Raw genomic sequence first — 21,539 nt, forward strand, 5'->3', positions numbered from 1 at the left:
TGCCCCAGCCCTGTCCCAGCCCAGGGAGGAGCTGGAGCTGCTGCAGAGAGCCCAGAGGAGGCTCCAGGATGAGCAGAGGGCTGGAGCAGCTCTGCTGGGAGGAAAGGCTGGCACAGCTGGCATTGTTCACCTGCACAGGAGAAGCTTTGGGCTGAGCTCAGGGTGGCCTTGCAGGGCCTGGAGGAGCTGGGAATAGAGAGAGAATTTACAAGTACAAGGGGGAATGGCTTCAAACTGACAGAGAGTTTAGGTTTAGATTAGATGTTAGAAGAAATTCTTTACTGTGACCTTAGTGAGGAGCTGTAACAGTTTGCCCAGAAATTTTATGGATGCTCCATCCCTGGAAGTGTTCAAAGCCACATTGGACACTGGGGCTGGAGCAGCCTGGCACAGTGGAAGGTGTCCCTGCCCATGGCAGGGGTGGCACTGGGTGATCTCTAAGGTCCCTTCCAACCCAAACCATTCCATGATTCTGTAGTCTCCTAAAAAATGAGTCTTTTACTTCCTCACCCTCAAGTAGATACAGAGGGGAAAGAATGGCCAACATCACCTCTTGGCTTTTAAAAGTGTTGCTTGTGAGGAGTTAAAGTGTGGCCTCCACACCTCTGAGCATCCATGTGCTGGCTGCTTGCTCTGTGGATTCTGGGCAGACAAAATGACTCTTCCCATCACATAAAGATAATGCTGCACATGGATGTCGACATCCATGTGATTCCTGCCCATTCTGGTCCTCTTTAATTAGGGGCTGTTCTGCCTCATTGGACAGGCTGGTGTAGTAGCTTGAGATAAAGATTGTCACAGCTTGAAAAATCTTTGGAGCAGTGGGAGGTAATGATCCTGCCTGAGGCAAAGCACTGCTTCTGGCCCTGTGATTCTGTCCCACACTCCATTGAATCTTTTTTCCCAAACGCTGCAGTTTAGCCCCTGAAAAATGCAGTATTTTTATGAGTGTATTCCATCTTCGGTCTGCTCCCATAATTCCTGTTGGATGTGAGCAGGGTGAGCAGGGGCAGAGGATGGCACCTGAGACATGAAATGCCAGTTAGAGGCTTCAGCCCGTGCGATTTTTCATGCTGAATGGTTTTCCAGAATGTGACGAGCAATTTCTGTTTCATCTGCAAGATGGGAATTTCTGAGAATAAAGACCCGAGTCCCCTTTTCCACCCCACTAACCTTTTCCCTTCCCTGAGCAGTTTTAGGAAGGACTGGTCTGTTTAGGATGTTTTCAAATGTCACAAAAGACTGCTTTAAACTTTTGGCCCATGTGGAATAAGCAATGTTTCCTTTTCCCAGCGTTATCACAATTCATTTCACAATTCATAGCTGAAAAGTAAATGAAAGAAATAGCTGGAGGCACATTTGTGAATAATTATATTTGCACCACATTTCTTCAGAGTTTGATGGGTAGATTTATGTGTAAGATTTTATTGTTTTCCTTCAGCTTCATTATCCATCCAGTGTTTGCCATGGATCACAAGGCTCTGTAGCTGATCATGGAGGCAGCATTCTAATGCTGTTTCATCTGGAAAGGGAAAACACAGATCTTTTTTTTCAGCTGCAGTGGTGCAAGATGATGGGAGACATGGAAAGCAGCTCGTTAGTTGCTGCTTCAGGCTCTCCTGCTGGGATGAGTGCTGCCTGTGGTGAGGGAAAACCTGTGCCCTATAAATTGTCCCTGACTTCAGCCCTGCAGTGTGATGGTGCTGGGGCGTGGGGTGCTCCTTTTCAGCAGGCAGTTGATGACGTGCCCCAAGGAGTTTTGCCTCAGATCAGATCAGTTTTGATCAGATTTGCCTCAATTGGCACAGAGGCAGTTCGTGGTTAAACGTGATTTTGGGACATTCATTGGGTAACAATCTTTTGTTATGGCAAACAACTGCTGGCGTGGCATTGTTCACCTCCCCTGCTGGCAGTGATCAGAGCCCAGCAGGGACATGCACTGGCTGCCCTGCTTTGTCAGGCTGTGTTCAGAAGAGTCCAGCAAAGTATGAAGGAATCTTTCAGGGAAAGCCTTGAAATAGCTGAGTTCAGTGGGAAGGGTTAGGGGGATTTATTTATTATGGTGCTAATGAAAACAGATCCCCCCTCAGAAAGCAGAAAATGCAGTCCAGGGCTTATCAACCATCTCTGAACCCTGTAAAAATCACAAGAAGCTTGTGGGTTTAAGTCTGCTGACAAGAATTTTGTTTTTCCCGGTTTTCTCCTGGGGGTGGGTGTGGTCCAGGGATCCTCAGATATCCATTTGGAAGGAATCATCGTGTAATTTAGAAAGTGAAGATACCAACAAAAGGTGTGTGGCAGAGGGTGGGGAGGGAATCCTGATCCACCTTGACTGCCACACCAAGGTAGCTTGGGAGAAGGTGGTTTGTTATCAGAATGGTTGGCCCCCACCAGCCGGAATGAAAACAATCAGATCCAGGAGTAAAACCTGTGCCAGTGCTTACCTGTGCTCTGGCCTGCTGAGAGTGAGAATTTCCTGGGTTTTCAGACCATTTCCAAGCTAATTATCCCTTGTGAAAGGAAAACCAGGAGTGCATGAAAGAGGAGCATTTCTACCGGCTTGCTTTCAACTCTCTGCAGAAATTTAATGATTTGAGGACTCAAATCCAACAGCCTGCAGGCTTGAGATATGGGAACATCTACTGACAGGTAAAAGTTACTGTGGCATGGGTGGATATGGAGTAGGAAGGGTGCAAAAGGGCTTTAATCTTTTTATCAGTGCAGTGAAGTGATTTCTAGTCTGTGCAGGTCCTGAGCCCAGGCTGGGTTTTCATTGTAATTAATTGGTTAATTCTTAATTTGTAGAATCACAGAATGGTGTGGGTTGGAAGGGACCTTAAAGATCACCTGGTTCCAGCTCCCCTGTCACGAGGGAGTTGGAACTCCTGCTCCTAACCAGTAAAACCATGTCGTTTGCAGGGTGTGATGCTTTTTAAATCACAAGGCTGCTTTTAGGGAAGCAGCTCAAGGTAAAAGCTAAAATTTTATTCCCTTAGACAAAGCCCAAGCTGGCACCCCACTGAATTTTCTCTCCAGATTTATAGTCCATCTGGTAAAGTATCTGTGCTGTGACAGGTATCAATAGGAAATGGTTTGGGGAGAACTCCAAGAAAATCCACTCCCAAAATGTGGGAAATACCTAATCCAGCTCTTTTCAGTTTAACATAGGACTTAAACTCTTTAAGCAAATATGTCAGTGCAATTATATATTAATATGTATTCTCTGTGTATGCAAATGTGGATGGACCATACATGTGTAAAAAAGTGAAATATGGGCATAGGGAGAAAGAAAATTATACATATATGTTTATTACATTACATTGCATATATAGATAATGCACATGTTGTTTTATAATGTATATTATGCACATATGTGTAATCATTATATTTCCCTACCATCTGCTAATTGTGAGTTTTTTATTTACTCATATAAATATCTTGGCCCATTTGAACGCTTCTAATTTCTTAATTACAAGTCTAAATCATGGCTGAAAACTTCTTGTCCTAGAATTTCTCAGTGGTGATAGGAAAATAGAAATATAGGAAGAGCTCATATGGAATTTTGGTTTTGATGTCAACAACTGTAGGTCAAAAGAAATAAAAGAAAGTGAAACCTTAAGATATTGTAAATTATTGTATTACAGTTGATTTTAAGTCAGTGAGGATGGTACACATCAAGCAAAGATTTAAGTGTCCTGGAAATTTTAGAGACAAATTACATTAAATGCTGCATTTTCTTAAGTCTTAACGTGAGATTGCTGAGTCACTGTTGCAAGTGAAGATAGTGCTAAAACTTAGCTGTAATAGGAAATGAGCTGTACAAGCCAGATTTCATCAAGAGGTACAGACCCAATTGTGTCTATTCATCCACCCATCTGGTTTTCCCAACTGGCATTTCCAAAGGAAAGTAATTACTACGCTGAAAGGCTAAAATCGATGGATAGACTCCACTTCTACTCTTAGGTTGCCTTTAACCCATAAATACCAAATCAAAATCAGTTCCAATTTCTCCTTGGCTGTGTCACTTCTGACCTTCTCGTGCCTTTCCCCACCGAAGATAAAGTATAATTGTATTTCTGTACTTAGGGTGGTTGCATTGCTTGAATAGTTACACAAACCATGCAGATTCTCGGATTTAATGACATGATTCTGTGATTTAATGACATAAAGTTAATGGATTGATTCTGTTCCACAAAAATCTTTGTTTTGATAGCTTAGCTTTTCATTAGCCTGTGTAATAAAATTTGGTGAGCTCTCAAGCTGTTCTTTTTTATCCAGATTTTCTCTTTCTTCATCCATTTTCATCTTTCTTAAATGTTTTCTAAATAAAACAAAATACTAAGTGAACATTTCTCTTACATTAGCATAGCTGCATTTATTTGGTTGTTGTAGTTAAAATAAAATCAATATGGGATATTGCAAAACCTTCTCTTTAAATATTTCCTCAGTTTAGAATGCTCCATAGAAAATGGACACAAAAACTGAGTTCTGAGTAAGAATGGGAAGTAAAGGCAAGAAATCCTGCAGGACTCATGCTAAAACCATGGAATGGCATCCCTGTTTTCTAGTGTGCAGGACAGAGACAATGATAGGATAGGTTTATTTTCATTTTAATAATACATTGGACGTGTTGCCTTTATTTGCATTAACAGTACTTGGGGATGAGCATCCTGGAGGTATTAATGTCAAGAATTAAAAGCAAAGTGGATCAAAATAGGTGAATTCCCCCAAGCAGAGCTCCCTGCAGCCTCCTGGTGTGATGTGCACTGCAGGCTGGCACCCAACAGTTACATCAGTGAGTTTAACAAACCAATTTATGGTGAAAAACTCAGTGCTGTGATGAGGTTAGTGGGGCGAATGTGTGCTCCCACCAACTCAGCCCAGGAAGTTTGGGGTTATCTTTGCAACCAGGGCAGGAATTTTACCAGGGCTGCACTTTAAATTTGGGGGTGGGTGAAGGAAAATTCAGCAGAGTCAGCTGGGTTGTCCACATGGAGGTTGAATGCAGCTGAAGGGAAGGCTGAGGCCTGGGAATAAAGGAAGGCAAAGAGCCAAGGATTGAGGATGAAAGACAAGAGCAGAGCCTGGAGAGAAGTGAGGGAAGCAGCACAGTGGTGGAGAGATTGGACATAAATGATTCAGAGGGGAAGAGCTGTGCATGTTGGAAGGGATGAGGCAGGAAATGAGTGGAAAGAATGGAAATTAGCCTTAAGGAAGTATTACCTCTTCCTCTCATGTTGGAGGTGTGATAAAAACAGGGTCTTAATGCCTCTACTTTAAAATATTTGAATCCATCTCTTTTTTTAGAGTAAACATAGAATAATTTAGGTTGGAAAAGACCTTTAAATTCTCCCTGCTGGGTGGCACAGAGGAGTCCCTCTGTCCCTCACCGTTGGCTGGGGGGACTTGCCCAGGTGCTGGATGAGTGCTGAGCACCCTTTGGATGTTGCTCCTCAGTGCCCAGCTCCCCACGGGATGTCACTGGGAGGGGTTTGATGTAACTTGTGCAGGCTTTTTCCCTGAATCTGCTCCCCATTGCCATGGCTGTGTCTACTGATGCCTTTTCCTTGGTCTGAAAATTGAGAGCCAGATACGGTTAAAGGAAAAAGGGCTTTTACCTCGGTATTTAATAAGGATCTTTAGGAAGAAGGAGAAAGCAGCAGAATTCTCCACCTGTGCTGTTCACTGATTATCCCTTTCTGAAAAAGCTGTTGATGTTTTTGTTCTGTTTCCTTTGAGCAGATGGGCAAAAGAAGGTCCAAGAGGAGTTTGACATAGACATGGACGCGCCAGAGACAGAGCGGGCGGCCGTGGCGATACAGTCCCAGTTCAGAAAATTCCAGAAGAAAAAGGCGGGGTCCCAGTCCTAGTAGCTACCTCACAGCTCAAAACAAAGTAATCCTGAGATGATTTATCAAGAAGATCAGAAATAACACAAAGATGCATGTACAGAAATTATCAATATTTAAAACCCCATTGGCAGACAACAACCCATGAGCTTGTGTGCGACTTCATCCCCCAGATGTTTCACGCCCATTATCCTCTGTAACTCACCATTTTACTTGATGTTGTAATAAAAAGTTAGGGTGAAGTAATTAAAGTGTCTGCCTTCATCTGTCTTTCCATATTAATCCAGCAAGTGCAGCGTTACAAATGAACCCAGCCCAGATGCCTGTTTCCCTCTCCACCTAAAGCTCAGAGTCATAACAGCACCGTATGTTGCAGGGATTTTTGCTGAGGGATGAGATAGATGCATCTCAGCCCTGCTTCCCTCATTTGGAGAATTCCAGCTGCCAGCAAAATGTGAAAATAAAATGGCTTTATTGTAATGAGCTGAAAGTTAAAAAGAAAAGTTGGAATGAAGAAGAAGCTGGCATGAGGGGTGTAGGAAGCAGGGAGCAGTTTATTTTTGTCTTGCAAGTGTGTCAATGAAGTGGTTTGAGTGGGGAAATTGTGCCTGTCCTTCCTCTTTGCATGATAACATTCAGAGATCTTGGACCGCATTGACTGTTATGGAAAGAAAATAATAAACCAGACACAAAATACCTTTGGAAGTTTGGGATTGATTTTCGTCCGTAAAAATAGAAACTGACCCTCTAAACTCTATTTCTTGATGCAGTTTTTCAGTCTCTACATAATCAACGACTGTTTCTGTGCCATCTCTCTGTTTCCATATTATTTTTCAGTGTTTGAGGAGTAAATCATAACAGGCTTCCTGTGTCCATTTGCACGATTCTGTATTCAGCTCTGAGCCCCTTTATTGCTGTGTTAGCCCAAATTTGGGTCAACAAAAAGCAGCTACAACGTGTCTGAAATGGGGAAGTGAGTGGTGACAGCCTGCCAGCCTTTCACTCCTTCAGGGGGCACAGATCCAGGTGTCATTCCCAGCTCTGCCCAGGGGGGATTCTTTTCTTCCTCTCCCACCTTCCACAGGAGTGTTTGGTCACCAGGGCAAGGGACAAATGCAGTCACCTTCAAACAGAAGGCCAGGTCAGGGGGCAGGAATAGAGGGAGAGGAGGGATCTCATGGCCTTCCCACAGGAGCCCAGCAGTGCTGGAGAGGTGCAGAGCTGTGGGATTACAAAGGAAAAGGGAAAAACCTTCTGCAGGTTAAGGCACTTGTGCTGGGCATCATTTTAGAGGTGGTGCCAAGAGCTCTGGCCCCGTGCTGGCTACAGGGAGACCTCAGGGATGCTGAGCAGGAGAAATCCTGTGGGCAGAGAAGAAAGCATGGGCAAACATGATTTGTGAGCTGCTTGAGACTGGGTGGGAAATCACAGGGTTTTTTAGAAGTCATTTTGGAGGGGAACACCCAGACCCTGCTGTGGCATCTCTTTCTGTGTGTCAGGTCCTAGGCATGACTTTCCCACTCATCACCTGCAAAGTCAGTGTCCTCCAAGCTGCAGCTCAGTGCTTTCATTATTTTTTTTTTTCATCAGCACTCTGCATTTACGAATTTCACAAATAAACCTCAAATAACAGTGCTGCTGTGCTCAAAGTGTGGTTCGTGGAGGCCCCAGTTCCCCCACTTGTCTTTCACAGCAACTGCTCACCATATAATGATAGCCTAAGCATAATAATCTAAAAATTGTAATGGCTTTGGATTGTTTTGGTGCCATTTTGTTTAGATGAACATATATTTGTAATAAAAGACTGCATTTGTGTTCTGCATTATGTCATTTGAAACAGCATGAGCTCTGTAATGGCTACTTAATTGAATAAAAACTATGGGTAAGCACTAGGCTTTTATATTTGATCTGACATTCCTTGGACTTAAATTTCCTACACAACAGGAATAATCATATGGTCGGGACACAGAGAAAATGGTTGCATTATTGAAGCACAGCAACAGGGGCTGTTAGTAAATGAATTACAGCTCTTTCAGCAGCAGGGCTTTTCTTCAATGTGCAGTTCAGAGTGCATCTTACAGACACAGCCCTAATGTACAGAGAAACATAATGAGGGAACGGTGATCTGGCATGAAATTTGGAATAATTGTGGCTGCCCCTGCCAGACAATTTCCTTTTTATGTAAATGTGTTTGCACACAGGTTGATGTTCCAGGAGAGCTTTCTTGCTCCTGAGTCTTGCTCTTCACTCATCTTTTGCCCATATCCAAGGTGACAGCTGTTAATTTCTTTTCTTACCACTAACTCACGCTTTTCAAAGACCTCTCTGGGTTTGGCTGAGGTGAGAAAAGGAGTTGGATCCAACCAGGATGGGTGAAGGAGGACAGTTAAATATTCCAGGGATAATGTGGGTCTTTTAACTTCCCGACAACTTCCCAACACTCACTGAGCTCTGCCTAACTCTGAGTAATGCAGTAATGGAAAGGAAGATTTAAATTAGAGGGATACCTCTGCTGATAACCCCAAAGTTCTCATAGGTATTCTGAAGAATATTCAGAGCAGTAGATTTTGCAGGAAATGGGGTTATGGCTCCCACCACTGACACCCACACCCTCCCCAGACACATCCATGCTGCCTCTGCTCCAAATTGCTGCCAGATTTTCCCAAAAGAGAAAAACCTACAGCTGAGTGATCAGAACAATTGCCTGAGCCTGTGAAATCCTTAGTTCACATCGTTGCCTGGGCCGTAAGATAACCTGTGGAAGTAAACACAGAGGAGACCAAGAGAAGGAACCAAAAGCCCTGAAAAAGCACAGGAATGCCCACACGAGGGAAACAGCAAAGAATGTGGAGTCTGTCAAGTTAAGGAGAGAAAAGCCACAGCCAAACCTGTGGGGGAAGTGGAAGTTTTACAGTTTTACTTTTCTAGAAAGTAGAAATGAGTTCTGGATTACTGCCCAGAGCAGAGGCTCCCACAACTCAGTCAGAGTTTGGAGCAACCTGGGAAAATCACAGAATCATAGAATCAAGCATGGAATGGGTTGGGTTGGAATGGTTCTTAAAGCTCAACTCTTTCTGACCTTCTTTTCCATAAGAAGGGAACATCCACTGTCCCAGGCTGCTCCAAGCCCCAGTGTCCAAGCTGGCCTGGGACACTGCCAGGGATCCAGGGGCAGCCACAGCTGCTCTGGGCACCCTGTGCCAGGGCCTCACCACCCTCCCAGAGAGGAATTCCTTTCCAATATCCCATCTGAACTGACCCTCTTAGTATCAACAAATTAATACCAACAAATCACCAGGAGTGCACGAGGTTCACCCTTGGCTGGTGGAGGAGCTCAGATGCACAACATCCGCCTTGCTCAAACCATTGCTCCCACTGGCCTCAGCTCCAGGGAAAATTAACAACATATTTTAGAAATGTCATTTAGAAAGGGCTCTAGCAGAATTCAGGGATTTCCAAAGAGCAACTTCATTAGGAGTCTTGAGAGAGAACCAAAGCTGTGATGTGATCCAGCCATGATACATCACCACCTGGCAGCTGTGATTCCCAAAGCTGCTGCTGGTGGAGATGACAGGTGGGAATTGGGAACCCAGGGACACCTGGATTTTTCCAGAAGTTTTAACTGGACTGCCTTGAGTGCCTCTCAGAGGAGCTGAGGTGTGGGAACAAAGGGTCCCACAGAAAAACAAGTAAGATGACAATTTGTTGTACAGGCTCCCCAGGGCAGTGGGCACAGCCCCAAGGCTGCCAGAACTCAAGGAGTGTTGGGACAATGCTCCCAGGCACAGGGGGGGATTTTGGGATGTCTGTGCAGGGCCAGGAGTTGGGCTTGGATGATCTCTTTGGGTCCTTTCCCACTCAGGATGTTCCATGATTCTATAATTCTTTTCTCAATATTAGCTCTATACAAGTGTTCAAAGCCTGATGGGGAAAAAAGCAGAGTGTACTATCACTATGATGAAATTAATATTTAGACATCTATCTCCTGGATGCATTTAAATGCAAATATCCTTCTCAATCTGAAAACAGCAGAAATCCCTTGTATTGGTTTATATGATCAAGACAATCTTCAGAGGGGGAAGATCCAGGAACCTCCCCTCAAAAGAGAAGCTCTGCCATTTCTAATCCATTAAAGTCTAGTCACGAATGGGTTATTTAGCTCAATTCTTAAATTAAGGCAGTGCTTTTTTTTTTTTTTTTTTTTTTTTTAATCCCTAAACTCTCCCTGACAGATGGTCTCCTGCCTTTTAGTATCTCCAGTGATGGTAAGGCTAAAACCTTCCTTGGCAGCTTGTTCCATGGCTGAACTTTTCTTAAAGCTATAAAGGTTGGTTTGTACTTAAAACCTAAATCCTCCCTCCTGCCATTTAGATTAATTTGTTCCAGTCCAGCTATACCCAGTTTCCCTAATCTTATCTTGTGGGTCTCCTTTTCAACCCCTTTTTGTTATTTTCTGTTATTCTCCTTTGAACTCTGCCCGTTTATCTGTGCCTGGAATGAAATGCAGCCATCCAGTTGAAATGTACCCAGTGCCAGGCACAGCAGCACAATTATCTCCACTATTTTACAAGTGATGAGCCCCTCACCACAAATTTACACGGCTTTTGGCATTTTTTTTGTGGCAGCATTATTTTGCTGGCTTGTAGTCAGAACATAATTTCCCAAGAATATAGAGCTGCTCTGTGATCTCTCTGGCTGGTCAGGATTTCATTTCACCTTTTTTTTTTTTTTTTTTTTTTTTCTGCAAAAGACTACTCTGGCTGTAAAACATCTTTATTTTTTTAATTTTATAACTCCCCCTGCACCTCTGCAATACTGGGATGACACAGAAATCTGGGTAAATGTCTTCATATATAGCATTTTTTCCTTCAAATAAGGCAGGAATTGTAATAGTTTCAATTTTTTTTGTGCTTTCCCATTTTATGTTACTAAATAATGACAGTCAGGTGCAGAGGCTTCAATGATCTCTAAATCAACCTTTTTTGGAAACTCAGAAAAGGTTTCAATGACTTCCTATTTTATTCCGAAAAGTTAACTTGCCTTTACTGGTGATGACTAATTATTTGATAAGAAAAGTCTTCATATCCACAGCTAAAAATAGCTTTTGAAATAAGCCTGAGGACTCTTGTCCCTTCTCAGTGCTTTGTGATTTAATGATCTTTTCACAAAGGCCAAACTTATACTATTACTCACGTTCAGTGGTAGTTTCCAGCAGGAATATTCCTGCAGAAATCTTCAGGACTAATGTGACAAAGGGAGGGGGTGTGAGCACATGATCTGTTGGCCTCATCAAGTACACAAAGTACAGTGACTTTCTGTGCTTGGTTTGCAGATCTTGGCGAAATTATATCCCTGGATTCCTTGAGCCATTGCAATTTCTTGTTGGGAGCCAAGCCTGTATTTAATAGAGTGAATTATTGAAAAAATAAAATAACCAGCAGATGATGGCAATGATTAATAACAGATACAATAATTACTACAGCAAGGGGAAAACTGACAAGTTTCCAAAAGACTGGAAGCAACTGGTGACAGGACAAGGGGGAAAGAAGTGGGCTTAGATTGGGTATTAGGAAAAAATTCCCCCCTGTGAGGGTGGGCAGGCCCTGGCACAGAGTGCCCAGAGCAGCTGTGGCTGCCCCTGGATCCCTGGCAGTGCCCAAGGCCAGGCTGGATGGAGTTTGGAGCAGCCTGGGATGGTGGAAGGTGTCCCTGCCCATGGCAGGGTGGAATTCCATGATCTGTAAGGACCCTCCCAACCCCAACCATTCCACGACTCCATGATCTCTCCAAGCACGTTTAGTTCAGATCACACACACAAGCCACGGTGAGACTTTCCTTTGTGTGGCACGGGCAGAGCTGTCACCCTCCCCCTGCTGTGACCAAACCCAGCTGCAGTGGCAGCAAATTGTCTCTCCTTGGCACCAGGGACATTTCTGGCCACGTCCCTGCCGTGCTGTGCCCCTGCCCAGGGCTGGCACCATCCCACTTCCCCCACCTCTGCACAGGGGCTGCAGGGTCTGCTCCCCACTTCAGGATCAATGGGGATAGAGCAGTGCCCTTTAGGCACTCTGTGTTTGTGTCACATCCCTCATTATCAGGTGTTTTGACAAAACTCACCCCGACCCTGCAAACCTTGAGGTGGAGCCTTTTAGGGGCTGATGGGGGCACATACCTGCCTGCCTGGCTGGGTGAGCTGAACAGGCAAATCCCATTGCCAAAAAAAAGGCCAAAAGAGGCATCAGCATGAGAGCTTTGAGCTGATCAGCCACGGGGCTGTGGAGTCACCACCCTGCCCTAAAAGCCCAGAGCAGCATCGGGTACCACTTGGCAGGGCAGGGCACGGAGCAGGGGGAGATGGCAGCAGAGCCTGGGAGCAGGGAAGGGGATTTCTGCAGTGGGAAAGGGTTTGGAAAAGGTGAAGGGGACAGGTGTAACAACAGCTCTTTGAGGGGAGGCACAGGGTGTGGGCAGAGAGCCTGGCAGGAAGGGTGGGCAGGGATGGGAGGGAGGTGATTGCCTGGTGCCGGGGAGCTGCAGCTCTTCATTTCCCACTCACTCTCGTGCTGAATGGGTGGGGAACGGCTTCAGAGATTTCCCCTTTGGTTCTGTAAAACGGGACACGTGGTGGTGCCTTCAGGGGTACCTGGGAGCAGCGCTGAGGCGTCAGCAGCGTGCCCAGGTTATGCAAGGCAGCTGGCAGGCAGCGAGGAGCACAGCTGTGCACTGCAAATTCTGGCAGAGTTAAAAATAAAAGCCTCACCGTTTGATCAGCCAGCCTGGAGTTTGCACTCTAGACTTCCCCCTGACATATGGTGCCTACAGCCTCTGGAGAGCACCCAAACCACCTCTTGCATCCAGGGCTTAAAAGAATTGGGAGACATCATCTGTGGAGAAATTAAAATCACTGTTTGCGGGCAGAGCAATTTTATTCCGCTAGAATTCTTGTGCCATCAGTGTTCCCCTGTTCACAAAGGCCTTTTCTTTACAAAGGATAAGCCGAGGCAATCAATTGTTTTTATCTGGTAAATGAAAATGAATAAAATGCAATTTGGGTGTAGGTAAACAGAGAAGTCATTCTCCACTCAGCATTAGCTCACATCTCAATGGACATTAGCCCTGTGTTTATTGAAGGACAGGTTATTGCCTGGGACATTGGGATTTTAGTGGAATGGAACACAAACTCCAGTTTATTGACATCTGCTGCATAGCAAGAAGATGGATGACTAGCTCCTCTGTTTCTGTTCTTTTTCAGAACTGCTGTGTGGATGCCCACAAGGGGAAAGCTTGGATTATGCATCATATTCTTCATACTTTTATACAGAAGAAGTTAATGGCCCTTTCATAGAAGCACTTTCCATTAATACAAGTTTTCTTGGCATCAGAGAGCTACCTGCTTTTGCTTCATTCTCACAGATGTACATGACTTAGTGCCTGTCATCTGAATTAAAAGTCCATTATCTTGATTCTGTGCTGCACATTGAAATTTTAATCCTGCACACTTTGTAATCAATAGTACTAATTTTCAATAGTATTTTCAGTTTAGAGCTTCCAAAGCTTCAAGGACTAGCAACAAAGCAAAAAAGTAAAAAGAATAAAGGAAATCCTGAAAGTATCCAGCAAGGAGGGGAAATTCTCTCGATGACAGGTGGTTGTATTTTTTTGCCTGCACAGAAACAGATAATTCTCCTTTGAGGAAAAAAAAAAGAACCCAAATAATAAACATCCCTTTCTCATCTGCACAGTCAGAGCTCGGGCTGGCGTGCACAGCAGCCACGAGCAGCTGCTTCCCTGGGTGCACCAGCACGACATAAACCTCATTCCTGCCCTTGATTTTGATTTTCCTCAGGTGCCACCTCACTGCAGGGCTGCAGCACGAGGGAGGATGTGCTCCATAAAGGTGAGATACAACTCCTGGAGCTGCTGCCTGGCTCCTGCTGCTGGAAGTTATCACCTCAGAATTTATCACCCCGTGGCTGAGAGCCCGCTGGAGCTCAGCCTCCCTTGCTGGGGAGGGCAGGGGGCTTCAGGATGGGCCAGGGGAGGTTCAGGCTGGGCATCAGGAGGAATTTCCTCTGAAATTCAGGTCTTCCATATGGAGGGATTGTTAAACATTGGGACAGATGTTCAGGGTGGCAGCGGGGTCCCCGTGCCTGGAGGTGTCCAAGGACGTGGCACTCAGTGCTCTGAGCTGCTGGCAGGGTGGGGATGGGTGACAGGTTGGACACTCTTGGAGGGGTTTTCCAGCCTCAGTGATTCTGGGATTTGTGACTCTGCAGGCACAGGGGGGCAGCCCTTGGGCTGCTCTGGTGCCTTCCCACCCTACCAGACCCCAGTGAAATTGTAATATGTGGTACAAACCAGGTCACCCTCTGTGTGTGTGTGGAAGCCACTGCTTCATCCAGAAGGATAATTCAGCAGAAAACCTTGAAGACATCCCCACCTGCTTGCCACTTCTGGAGTGTCCTTCTCCCTCTCTGCCCTGGAAAGAGCTGACAATAAGCAGGTGATGGATCTGGGACTTGCAAAACGCCACTGAGAAATGTTTTGCAGCTCAGGAATATCAAACCACACGGCCAAGGAGGACTCATGCACACAGAAAGTTTGGTTTCTCAGCTCTTCCAGGCTTTCAGGGCATGCCTTAGTTATCATGGCATGAGCATGGGTTGCTTGTTCTTTGTCTTAGCAACTGAATTTCACTCTCAATTTTCCTGCTGCTCCTTGCTAAAGCATTCCCAGCTGAAAAGCTTTTCTCCTGATACACTGCATAAGGCTTGATTGGGTTGCTGGAGTCAACATTAGTATTTTTAGACAATGGTCCACAGCCTCTGATGCAAATCAGCTTTAAAAGGTTACTTTTGTTTGTGTGCTTTAGGCTATTCTGTTCCCTCTTGTAACTCCTTTTTCCTGTGCTCTGTCAGCAGTGATATTCTTTAGGTGAGATGATTAGTCAAGGCCACTTAATTCCTTTTGCCTGTCTCTTCTCTGACATAAAACCTGTTGATTCCCACTGAAAAAAAAAATCTGATCTGTTGGCTGTTAGGAACTTTTGTATTTGTCAGCCTTGGAGTTAAGCATTGTTAAAAGATCTATTTTCCAGTCTGATCATTTCATAAAAAAACCCAGAAAACCCAGTCATTTTTGTCTCCCCCTTAAAATATCAATCAAACTAAAACAAAAGCAAGACTTGCCCAACTTATGTAAAGCTGGATCGCACTTCAGACAGTATTTTTGTGCATTATTAAGTTTACTGAAGTCTCAGGGGATGAAATTTGCAAAAGCAAGTACCATTTAAAGTCATTGGCACTCGTGCACTTTAATCCCCTGGGTGCTTTTGCAAATCTTTCACAGACTGTGTAAATGTGCCATACTCAACTGCAGCAATTCCGTGATGGATGAGGCTTCTGCCAAGCAGGGAGATTTAGCAGAGCCTCTCTTCCTCATGTATTTCACTGTTATTAACAAGCTCTCACCTAGAGCGAAATAAATCTGACTTAATTTGCACCAGCTTCCAGTTATTAGCCATCCATTTGTAAATATAGCTGCAGTGACATCTGATTGTTTTTTGATATGTCTGTTGCATCAGAAACAAAGCCAAACAAATTCTGTCTGGTTACATATCAGCATTTATTATCAGCTGTGAAGGAATTGCCTGCAGAGAGAGTTTGGAGGAACTCTGGAGGAACAGGACCTTTTCCTGGTGCTGAAATTCCTTTTTTTTAGACAGCAAACCAAGCTGACTCGCTGCATATTTAAACCTTTCCTCAGGCTTTAGTCTGACGTCCAACCCTTGAAAGTGTCCAGCCTCATTCTGCAGCAAAATCACCTGAGTTTGGTGAGACAGAGAGGAGTTTATCCCATTTCCAGATGGAGCTGATCCAATCCACTGCTCCTTTCTTATTTATAACGAGCATCCACGTTCACTGCAGCAGGGTTTATGTTAGAAATGCTCATGTGATACCAGAGGTAAATAGTTAATAGACTGGAAAGTCACAGTTAATGGAGGCTTGGAAGCTCATCCAAAAAAACCCTCAAGGACAGGGGCCAAGTGTTGGAGGTGGGCTCCTTGCAAGGCAGTTTTCACCAAAGTTGGGAAAAAAGGAGGAATTAGTAAATGATGCTGAAGACATCACTTTTAATGAGGATGTGAGGCTGGGTTATATAACCCAGGGTATTTATGACTTCACGGCAATTTAGGGATTTTCATTCTGCAGTCAAAAATTGGTTGGGAATCATAATTGAGAAAATTGACAATTTTTACAGGATCCCTCTTCCTCTAACCTGAAAAGAAAGGAAAAGAGCTCACTGCTACAGCCTGACACTGACACAGCCTGATCAATTCTCTGATTAACTAAGGCCAAATATTTCAGAGAAATTTGTTTCTCGCCTACATACAGTCAACCAAGTTAATTGATCTAAGAGAGATTTCTTTCTAAATACCCTGTTCAGCAGAATAACTGTGTTATTCTCCCACTTAGTGCAACATGAGAGATTCTGGATTCAGCTGAAGTTTTAGAAATGTGCACTGCACCTCTGCTACCTTACCTTGATAAGAGCTGCAATACTAAAATAAGAAGCCTCAGTCTCTGGGGTTAAAAGGTCTTTTTCTCCCTTTTTTTTCCCCTGCTGTTTGTGGGTTTTTCTAATTTTTTTTTGTTTACTAGAGTAGTTTCAAGAGTCACGTAATTTCTCCTAGGAAAAAAAAAAAAAAGAGAAGCCACATTTTAAAACTTGGTTGAGATGTTGGTGGAAGTTGGCTGTCCTTGTTCCTCATTAACAAAACAACTGAAGTAGCTGGGATTTTTTTCTGGGCACTGGGCTGTGCCCCTTGTCTTTTGTCTTGGATCTGTGCACTGGGAAAAGTCAGAGTGAGGAGAAAAGCAGGGGTATTGCCTTTCCTTAGCTGTGGTATTTATCTTCAGACCTCGCAGGATTATCCAGTTAAGCTCATTAACTGAACTGTCAGTCAAAGCACAGGATATTTCCAGCTCTTTTTTTCCGGACAATCAATCAATTAAAGATTATAGCAGCCCTGAGATATGAAGATATGAGGTGAGTTCTTGGCCAGGGCATCCAATTGTTGTGTTAATCCAGATATTGCCCATGTGGGCACAAACACATGGACATTTAAAGAATTCTGGGAGATAAAAGCACTTTGATTTGGTATTTTGATTCAGCTCAAGTTTTAGGGAAACTAAGAGAGCTTCTGCCTTTCTTGGATGAAAAATAGGGGATCTGGTGGAGTATGTTGCCCTTAGCATCCCAAGATGATCTTTTTTCCTGAATTTTCCTGTGGCAGTGACATCTAAAAGTCAGTTATTAGAACTTAACTTTCTTGTCTAAGTTATTATGTAAGTTCAGTGTAGCTGTGATGCGTATTTGTATTTCATAATCATTTCTTGAAACTTCTTTGCATGTGTGAGCGAAGCCTAAGCCTTAAGGGATTTAATGTTTAGCATATTTCTGCAATCTGGCAAGGTCATCTTTCTGCTGATATTTGAGTTAGGAATTTACACAGCAAATGCCATAACTATTAAGTGTGAGAGAAAGCCAGAGTCCTGAAAAATTAAGATGTTTGAAAATAGAACCTCACCTTCTCTAATACAGGATTCCTGATGCCCTCCCCACACCCTTTGCTTAATATTTCAGTTCCCATCACACATGGTACAAACAAACATAAATCAATCAGGAGTTTTCCCCAGTTTGCAGACATCAACAGTTTTCAAAGTGACCTTATTCCTTCCTTCAAAAACTACTTCGAACAGGGAATGAAAATTTCCCTCCCAGAAATCAGAGTGTGAATCCAGCTACTGGAGAACAAATGTGTGGCAGTGAATTAAATAATTTTATGGTTTTTTTTTTAAAGAAGTTTTACTCTTCTGAACTTTCCAGCTGTACTTTGTTTAACCTTAGCTAATGCACTGTGTCAAACTTCAGCACGTACAAGATGAGATTGTTCTAATTATAAGATTGTCATAGTTTTTAGTATTAAAAAAATCTGCATTTGCCCATCTGCATCTTCACCATCTTTAAGAGGCTTAAGAGTCACAACTTAGCAAATATAAATTAACATTAAAGAGTCATGTGCTGTATCTGCAGAACGTGCAGAGCTGAGCCCTCTGTGCCTCAAAGTTTCCCCTTTGTCAAGGCTGACAGGAGCAATCTGCTGGCAGGAGGGAAACGTGACAGAAACCTCCTGTCCTGCCTTCTTTAGAAGCTGAACTCCTGTCTTAGAGAGAGCGAGGCTGCTGTTCCTGCAGTGCCTGAGCTAAACAAGCACTCAGTAATTCCCTTTTCCATTTGAAGATGCAGGGATCTCTTCAAAAGTTGATTTTAGTGCTACCAGCTGCACAACCAAAAGAGTTTTATGGTGCCACAGTGTTTGTGTTTGCAAACAGTGCTGACCATCCACTCCAGTCTTGGAAACATTCATGCAAACCTGTGCCCCTTTGAAATAATTGTACACCAGACTCTGGGAACATTTTGACAGGGATTTAACTCAAGTCAGCAGTGACCACACCAAACCAAGCTCCCCTCTCTTCAACAACTCTTTGCCACCTTCCTCAGCTGATACAATGCAAGGAATGCACTTCTTATTATATAAATTTCAAGGTTTTAATTTCTTAAGGTGTGTAAAGTCTTGGAAAACAACCTTTTGTCGTTGTCCAGCTAAAAGATGAGATCAAGCCTGGACAACACCAGGCTGTATTTTTTATGGTGCAGCACTCACCTTGCCTGCTGTATTCCCACATTTCTAGGCAACAGAAGTGGGTTTTGAATTGTTGCTCTCCCAAGCTCTGCTGCTGAGCCCCACGCCAGGAGCTGCCAATGCCTTCAGCTGGAGCTGAGCTAAACCTCAGGGCTCTTCCCTGCTCTGCCATGCAAACCTGTCCTGTGCTGGCTGCAGGAACTGCAGGAACCCTTTCTCCTTCCTTTCTGTGCTGCTTGCCTCCCTGATGGGCCATTTCTGCTTTTAAAAGTCACCCACCACGACTGTAAAAGTTACTTTTACAGTCACAGTACAGGAAAGGATGTAGCTTGACCAGCTGACATAAATAAATAAATTCTAGCTTCAAAATTAGACAGTGGCTGTGCTGACTGCTCTGCATCCCTTGTGTGCTGGACTAACAAGTGGCTCCAGATGCTTTGCCACACACAGTGAGTATTTATTGCCTGAAAAATAAAATTAAAAAAAAATATGGGATAAATTGATCATCAAACAGCAAGCCACAGTAAAATGCCAGAGCAATCCTAGCCTGGCCTGCCAGGATAAAGCTGGCAGGTGCTTGAGCAAACTGCAATCTTCTGGAACACGATTAAAATGTTTGCTCTTTGGAGTTGCAGTCCTCATGGTGGCTGAAGGCGTATTTATATAAATTAATGGAAATACTGACGATCCTTTGGTGGCAATATGTACATTTTTTGTGATAACATCCTAGAATTGGTTCTCAAGCAATGACCTCATTTGGGGGAAAAAAAGCAGCATGTGGTGGCCAGCTCAGACACTCAGGAGGTGGAGAGAAACATTTTGCAAGGACATTTGGTGACAGGACAAGGGCACATTTCTTTAGACTGAAAGAGGGCAGGTTTAGATGGGATATTAGGAAGAAATTCTTTTCTGTGAGGGTGGGGAGGGGCTGGGATGGAATTCCCAGAGCAGCTGGGGCTGCCCCTGGATCCCTGGCAGTGACCAAGGCCAGGTTGGACATTGGGAGCAGCCTGGGACAGTGGGAGGTGTCCCTGCCATGGCAGGGGTGGCACTGGGTGATCTTTAAGGTCCCTTCCAGCCCAAACCATTCCATGATTCGAGGGGAGCTGGGGAAGCTCTCACCATCACTCTCTGGCTCATCCCAGGTCCCTGCCCCTCTCTGGAGTTGTTCCAGGGCTCCATCAGCCCCAGGCTCAGCAGCAGGGCATGGCAGGGGCCCCAGGGGCCACAAACCCCCCCTGTCCCTGCTCCTCTGAGGGTTCCTTCTCGGAGCCCAACTTCATTCCTGTTCATCTGAAGTTAAACCTGGGGCAGGAAATCTGCTTCAAGCATGGCAGAAAGCAGCTCTCCTTCTTTTCCCCAGTCTGGGGCTCCAGCACACAATTCCTGGGGAAGCATAGGGCTCACCTATTTAAATAACTCCATTCTGAGCTTTTCCTTTGCTGCAGTACTTCTTTAGTCCCAATACTTGAGGTAGTCCATGTTCCTCAGGGAGGAAAAAGAAAAAGGGGCAATTTGATATAAAATGACAGCAATTCCACACAGTTTGGACTTTCAGAAAGGTGAGATTTTTCCTTTTCTCCTTCTCTCCTCATCTAATTTCCATCTGTGCTCAGCTTTTGGCACCATTTTGTCCTGCCAGAAGAGCTCCTCCATCCCTTTTGTGCCTTCTGCCAGCTCTGCACTGTCCCTTCCTTTCCTGTACCACAATTTGATAAAGTCATGACATTAATTACTGAGCAAAATCATGTTTCTCTCGATGGTGGGTAATTTCTAGGAAAACCACTTTCTATCAGTAGCAAGTACTCTGCCACATATGTCCCTGCCTGTTTGAGACTCCAGGAAACCAGCCCAAGGCAGTGTTTAAAATCCCAATTCAGCTATAATTTATATCTGCAGCTCCAGGTACTTCAAAGCAATTTTTGCTTCCATCAGCTGTGGAAGGAGGAGGATGATATGAGGAAACACAGATGCCTCTTCTGAATTTCACCAGAAATCCTGACAGAGGTCCTCTCCCTCTCCCTGCAGCGCGTGTCTCACACGAGCTGTTTGCTGAAGGACAACCAGAGGGAAGAACCCTTAATTGCAATCCACCCTGGCTGGTTTCTGTCAGCAAACCTCCATCACTGCAGGCAGCACCCGGGGAGGGGAACCTGCTGCATCCCCAGCTGCTGAGCTGCTCATCCATCAGCTTATTAGCAGGGCTCCTTTGACATCCACCCCCCATTTTGCCTCCCTTTGTTCTATTTTATGGAATGAGGGATCCACAGAATGGGTTGGGTTGGAAGGAAACTTAAAAGATCACCTTGTCCTAACATTCCTCCCATGAGCAGAGGCACCTTCCTTTATCCAAGGTGGCTCCAAGCCCCATCCAGCCTGGTCTTGGGCACTGCCAGGGATCTGGGAGCAGCCATAAAATCTCTGGGCAACCCAATCCAGTGTTTTGCCACCACCACAGGGAAGAATTTCTACCTAATATCCCATCCATCCCATTCCCTCTGGCAGTGGGAGCCATTCCCTGGCTCCTGTCCCTGCATGCCCTGGAAATTGTCTCTCTCCAGCTTTCCTGGGGCTCCTCCAGGCCCTGCAAGGCCACCCTGAGCTCAGCCCAAAGCTTCTCCTGTGCAGGTGAACAATGCCAGCTGTGCCAGCCTTTCCTCCCAGCAGAGCTGCTCCAGCCCTCTGCTCATCCTGGAGCCTCCTCTGGGCTCTCTGCAGCAGCTCCAGCTCCTCCCTGGGCTGGGACAGGGCTGGGGCAGCTCTGCAGGTGGGCTCTCACCTGAGCACAGGGACACAGGGACAGAATCCCCCTTCACTTGCTGCCTACACTGGGATGAGCCCGGAGGTTTCTGGGCTGCCAAGCTGGGACATGTCCACCCTCTCACCCTCCAGCACCTCCAAGTCCTTCCTGCCAGGGCTGCTCTCAATTTTGTCCTCCCCAGCTTTGTTTTTACCAGGTCCAGCTGCAGCACCTTACACCAGGT

General features: G+C 44.9%; 1 protein-coding gene across 1 annotated transcript in view; it reads left to right on the forward strand.

The window, feature by feature from the left end:
* Positions 1-6,545, forward strand: part of PCP4 (Purkinje cell protein 4) — a 48,448-nt gene extending 41,903 nt beyond the window's left edge. The window contains exon 3 of the mRNA XM_053936512.1: positions 5,743-6,545. Coding sequence (XP_053792487.1) covers positions 5,743-5,870 — 128 coding nt within the window. The 3' untranslated portion in view covers positions 5,871-6,545. The remainder of the gene's footprint in view (positions 1-5,742) is intronic.
* Positions 6,546-21,539: the final 14,994 nt, after the last annotated feature.

Source organism: Vidua chalybeata, chromosome 2, assembly GCF_026979565.1.
Source record: "Vidua chalybeata isolate OUT-0048 chromosome 2, bVidCha1 merged haplotype, whole genome shotgun sequence".
In the NCBI taxonomy this organism is placed as follows: Eukaryota; Metazoa; Chordata; class Aves; order Passeriformes; family Viduidae; genus Vidua; species Vidua chalybeata.